Here is a 6828-nt window from a genome sequence, read left to right as displayed (position 1 = left end):
CACATATTCGTATTTCAATCAATAATTTCAAAAATATATCTTTTAAAAAACTTGACTTTGTGTAATTTTGCACTTACGTTCTGTAGTAATTAATTCCAGAAAATTAGCATTCAATTTTTTAAATATTTCATTTCTCGTATAGAACATCTTTTATAATAAATCGATAATACGTAATAATAAATGTATGTTTTATTTCCATCCTCCAACAATAATCATCTATTAAAGTCTAGAAATCTTTCTAATGTTTTCATATTTATCAGGTACTATAGTTGGTCATGCCGTGATTTTCGCACTCATGCCTTTGATAACCAGATTTTTCTACGAGACATCCTTCGGAACGATCGATGCGTCAAATCAGACGCAGGAGGCACAATCTATCTATCGCATCAACTACATTGATTTACAAATGCGCTACATCCCACTTCTCATACAATGCTCCATATGCGAGGTGTATTACATGATATTATTGACTGCGTTCAACGTCTTGTATTTGGCGTGCGTTCAACATTGCTGTGGATTGTTTGCAGCTCTGAGGTAAGTTTGATGGATCCGCGAAAATATTAAATTCTCATTTCTCAAGATTTTGAAATTCATTTAAATTTATGTACTCATTTAATGTATTTAAATAAAATTTATGTACTTATTTAAGGATGTTTTGTTTTCACAATCCCAGCAAAAAGCAGCTAAAAATCGATATTGACGAATAAATCCACTTTCAATTTTGTTTATTTATTTATTATTAAATTTCTTCTTATTTTATTTTGCAATATGATATACATATGTAATGAATATATTATGTTACGTTAGAATATTAATGAAACTTGCATTTTTCAATTATAAAATAATTGTGTAGGCTTCACATTGCATATTCTACGTTTATTTGTAATCATATTTCGATATCATTATTCCATTTCCTTTAATACTATTTTGACGGAAGATTATATTTATTATTAAAGAAAATAATGCAATATATACAAAAAAGCTTAAGAATATAAGATGAAGAATATGTATAGGGTGTTTCTTAATAAGTATGAAAAATTTTAGATGATTCTTTGTCGAAAATTGAGAAGGGTTTTCCATATAAACATATACTCTTCTAAAAATGGAGATAGAAATTAGGTTTTTATTTTTTAGGTTTTTTATTATAATTTTGTTTCTAATTTTCCCAATATTTACTCTAATTTTATTTTTATTTTAAAATTTAACTTCTTGTAATTCGAAACCTATGCTATTTAGCACCATGCTGTGTACGATAACGTATTGTATTTTTTTAAGGATGTTTTGTATGTACAATCTCAGCAAAAAGTAACTTGCAATTAACAATTACATATTTTTTTTTAAAAACAACTATGTGTTTTCTTTTTACCAATTGATTCCTCTCATTATTTTGTACATAAAAGTATTAAGGTAAGATAATCGTAAAGTGAATATTTTCTTTTGAAGAGATTTTATGGTTTATGCAAAATTAAAAAATGGTTTCAAGCCTCATAACTCGAAAAGTACTCAATGAAGAAATACATTATTATAGTATTTTGGAAAGCTCTCGAGATAAGCTACACGAATATGTAATATAAAGTAGGGGATTCCGTTTAAGAAATTGATGATGATCTTCACTTGACTTTCAAATGACTCTCCCATGTCAAATCATTGCCACTATCTGATGGCCCACTTCAAGCCATATAATTTTTGTTTGAAACATTTTTTCCTAAAGTGCATAGTTTATGAAATATTTGACCGGTCCAGAACTTTTGGGACACTGTATATATACAGGATGTCTGCTAAACATGCGGCAAAAATTCAGAGGGTGATTTATTGGGTTATTTTAAGACTTCTTTGTTATCTGATGATATTCGAAAAAATGCTTTGTTTCGAAAATAAAAGCAATAAAAGTTTTTTGACCAATTTTTTATTCCATAGATAACAGGCGATACAGGTTTTTTAACAAAATTATTGAAAATTACAAGAAAAAAAAAAATTGGTCAAAAAACTTCTATTGCTTTTATTTTCGAAACAAAGCATTTTTTCGAAAAATTGATCAAAAAACTTTTATTACTTTTATTTTTGAAACAAAGCATTTTTTCGAAAATCATCAGATAACAAAAAAGTCTTAAAATAACCCAATAAATCACCCCCTGAATTTTTGGCGCATGTTTAGCATACACCCTGTATATATATTCTGAGCACATTGTGTAACATAACGTACGATTTTGTAAATTCTAGTTATAGTTAAAATCGTTTCGAAACTTTTAGGCAACCATTGATAGCATTGATAAAATCGTTTCGAAACTTTTAGGCAACCTCACTCCAGAACTCGCTCTTCGACATGGTGGTTACATACGTAACTGCTCAATTACTGCAGTTATACATCGCATGCTGGTTAGGGCAACAAGATGATTGATCATAGCAGTCGTGTATACACATCGATGTAAGCCAGAATGTAAAATTTTTGTTCACAAAAAGTTTTTTAATGTCACAATTAAATGCAACAGTAAAAAATAAATAAAATGTAAAAAGTTTTTATTACAATTTAAAAATATATTAATAAGATTTTTAATATTAAAATACAAATTTTTTATGTCTTAATACTAGCTATCGAGGCGAATGGTACGAAACATCACCGAAATCCAGAAAACTTTTGAACGTGATGATGCTAAGAAGCACTTTACCTTGCACGTTAACTGTTGGTAAAATAATGGTCCTTTCTCTTCCGAGCTTCAGTGCATTAAGATATATGTTGAATTTAATTTACATAACAATGTTTTCTATTTATTGATCAGAATATTTTGCGCATTTCCATTTTCTAGATTGTACGTGCGTCCGCTTCGTATTTCACCGTTTTTAGATCTGTACAGTAATTGAAAATTTTTTTGAGAGGTATAATATTATTATTGATATATAAGAATGTTTAACATTATGTTGTCTAAATTATGATAAAATATATTTATGCGAAAGTTATTATAAATTAGGATTAATTTACGCGCTTCGATTCTGATAAAACATGTGTAGTTTTCGTGACTAACGAACATTCAGGAAATCTTCAACAATAAAACCTAAATATTCTCTTGATGAAAGAAAAAGCATTATTCTTCAAAGCAATCAGCATTAAACGACTGTACCATTTCGACTCATATATATAATGTGACTTTTTCTACATATGAGTAAAATTTTCATGTCTCTTCTATTTGAGTCAGATATACTACGACAATAATTTCAATCGAAATAGACCTTTGGCTTATGTCTCTTGTATAATTACATAATTTACTAACATGATTTTGCAATTATAAGAATTAGTCTTCATTAGACTATATCGGTCTTGTGACACAAATATGTTATTGACACGCGTTTTGCGTGATGTACGGCAATTGCAATTTAAGCGGAATTCTTGATACAGACAACCTATTAATTGTCTGCGACAATTAAAGTTAAACAAAATTCTTGATGAGATATTTGCAATCTATGCGTCATTCTTGCAATAGCAACGATACATAAAAGACAGCATGGATAATATCGATCAATTTGACCAATTCTTTAAAAATTCGCATTACGACTTTATTCGCCTGATACTAAGTATTAGCGGTCTATGGCCTTTTCATACGTTAAGAAGACGCTGGATGATATACCTCGCAATGATACTCGTACTCGGACCTTTTATATTTGAGGTAAATTAAAGACAAATGTTTTGTCACATTTTCAAGTTTTGTACACTTTTTAATTTTTGCTTATGTCTAATGTCTATCAAAAATTATTGAATTTAAAAATACAGTAATAATTATGCTAATTATCGAAATTTATACTAGAATATATGTATAGATAGATTTATATTCTATTCTAAATATACGTGACAACATAATTTACAATCGGACAATTCAATTAACATTACATGTTATTATAATGTGTTATATATGATTATTATACATTTACCTGATACAAACCATGTGAGAAATATAGATATTGGGATTAATGAGTATTGAGCATGATACCTTTGAACTAATCGATGCTCCGCTAATATTATTTCTCAGTATAGTGACCATAATTGAAATCATTTATGCAATATATACGTTACCAAAAGTGGGTAAACAAAAGTCATAAATACTAATAATAAAAGTATAGACCAAAACATACATGGTTTTTGATCATAAATTTTTCTTGTATAGATAAAACTGCTTCTAATAAATATGCAAAAATATTGTCTTTCTTCAAAGTTGGATGAAGAGACTAAAATATACAATTTGCATGGGTTATATGGACGAAAATTTGGATACATTTATATAAGTGAGTTTAATAATGCAGTGTATTATTATTTGCATAATAATATAGTGCAGAAAAAACAATAAAAATTTAAATGAATTTTTAAATAGATTTAAATAGATTTTTATATAAATTTAGTCTTCTAAATAATTTTAAACGACTGAATTTATATAAAAATCTATTTAAACATATATTATTGTTTTTCTGTACTTATACACATACATATATATACATACATACATATATAATTTATAATAATTATTGAAACATATATACTTTATAATAATTATCGATATTTTTGGAAAAACATTTCACTTTTTATAATAATGATATATTATATTTATTCGATAATAATCTAAAAAATTTGACGTTTTTATATAAATTAGCTTTGTTAATCGGTTACATCATCATGTACCAATCTATAACATTATTGACCAAGTCCATCAATACAAAATCCAAAGGGAAGGATACATCGTCAAATACGCAAAGAATCCAAATTGGACTACTTTATCTCGGAAATTATATGATCGATGTAGACACATCTTATGTTCTAATTTTCATACATATAGCTATATGCGAAATATATTATTTGCTCCTAACAACTGCATTTGATGTCCTGTATGTAACATTGGTTGAATACTGTTGTGGATTATTCGAAAGCTTGAGGTAAATATATAATGAATCTTGTCGTATATATAATGAATCTTGCTCTAAACCAAAGAAAATTTTATTTAAATTTTGTTAATACATTTTTTATATACTTGGACAATATTAAATTTCAGATATAGATTAGAAAATGCATTCGATTTCGAAAACAATAATGGTGGGTTAATATTAACTCAGATTACGTCTTATTCAAATATTGTATACTGTATTCGAAGACATACTGAAGCGATGCAGTGAGTATATTTAAATAGGTATATTTCTATCGCATAATAATAATCTCAAATAATATCTTCATGCATTAGATTTATTGCTATTATGGAATCGATGTACAACATACCTTTCTTTGTACACATGGGGTTTTTTGTAATATATTTAAGCATTGTAGAATTTAAGGTATACGTTTGATGAAATTTCTATGATACGTTTTACATATAATTTTACATGATGCACAAAAATTATTTAATATAAATTATAGAATATAATTAATTTAAAATTGATTATATGATATTATCATATATATGATATTATTCATATTATGCTATCATATATATGATATTATTCATATTATGCTATCTTTTTTTAGATGATAACAAACACGGAAAATATAAATAATTTTATAACATATTGTATTTATATGAATGGATTATTAATCAATATATTTTTTAAAAATTGGCAAGGTCAAAAAATGATAGATTCCAGCGAGAAGATATTTGAATCCGTGTACGTTTTATACAACATCTAGTAATAGCTTTTTATAATATTTTTTTTAATGAAATCGCCTAGATTGCAATAAAAATGTAATAACACAGTCGTCAAATAAATACATGGAATTATATATAATTACATGGAATAAACCATGGAAATCTTGCGAAATTTGCAGATATAATTCAAAATGGTACAATATGCCAATAGCGACACAAAAGCTCCTTATAATGATAATGATGACAAGTAAAAAACCATTGAAACTCACTATTAGTAAACTCTTCCCAATGTCATACATAACTTTTTACGCGGTAAGTATAATTATTTCATGCAAATATGTGCTTTATTAAAATAAAAAAAATTGTTTAAGGTAATACGCGCATCATCATCATACTTCATGCTATTGCGCTCTCTACAATAAATATTTCCAATACAATTCATATTTATATTAATACTTTAATAACTGAGGAGACGTTATAGTTTATGTAATTTAATAAAATCCTGAAACAATTGTTATATAATTTTTCCAATAAAAACAGTTTTTTTAAAACAAAAAACTAATTTAATTTTTTGAAAATTGTCATACAAATATTTATAGACATAAACAATTTTTCATAATTGCTATTAGTATTTAACAGTAACTTTTTTTTATAAGTTATAAAATTTTAACAAATAATATCAATATTTAGCAATTATTTATGATGAAACTATATAAGTCACATATTGAAGATATAATACTTGAATAATTGAGATTGCATGCAATAGACTCGAAAACTTTTATTAACAGCAATAAAATAAATTAATTGAAATACTTTTCATTTTCATCACAAGATGTCATTTCTTTCAAGGCAAAAGAAAAATTAAAACCTCCTAAAAGAAATTTGTAGAATAATATTTTCTATGATTTTCAAATCATACGATTCTCTTTCATAGAGTTTATTGAAAATTTACTTCCAACAGTACCAAGATATAGAAAGAATCGATAAGAGTTCCTTTTATTCTCAAAATTCTGTCTTTCATTTAATGCAATCAATGTTTGAATTGTTTCGTAATCTGCAAAAGAAATATTACCTTTAATCTTCGATACCTTTGAATATAACCAACTGCGCAATCGATCGCAAATAGCCCCTAATAGTAGTAGCTCGTTTCACAGCATGAATGTGTTGACAACATGTGCATGTCGCATACACATGGCAATCAACATTAAACGGA

General features: G+C 26.6%; 1 protein-coding gene across 1 annotated transcript; it reads left to right on the top strand.

Annotated features, from left to right (window-relative positions):
* The first annotated feature begins 457 nt into the window (after nt 1-457).
* LOC112638053 (odorant receptor 67c-like) lies at nt 458-6037 on the top strand. Its single transcript, XM_025409055.1, has 6 exons — nt 458-534; nt 5031-5147; nt 5217-5307; nt 5498-5634; nt 5795-5927; nt 5987-6037. The coding sequence occupies exons 1-6, from the start codon at nt 458-460 to the stop codon at nt 6035-6037; spliced, it is 606 nt and encodes a 201-aa protein (XP_025264840.1).
* Nucleotides 6038-6828: the final 791 nt, after the last annotated feature.

The sequence above is a fragment of the Camponotus floridanus genome, unplaced genomic scaffold (assembly GCF_003227725.1).
Source record: "Camponotus floridanus strain SB8 unplaced genomic scaffold, Cflo_v7.5 scaffold10, whole genome shotgun sequence".
Lineage (NCBI taxonomy): Eukaryota > Metazoa > Arthropoda > Insecta > Hymenoptera > Formicidae > Camponotus > Camponotus floridanus.
Note: the sequence above shows the minus strand (reverse complement) of the source record. Positions and strands in the feature narration are given on the sequence as shown.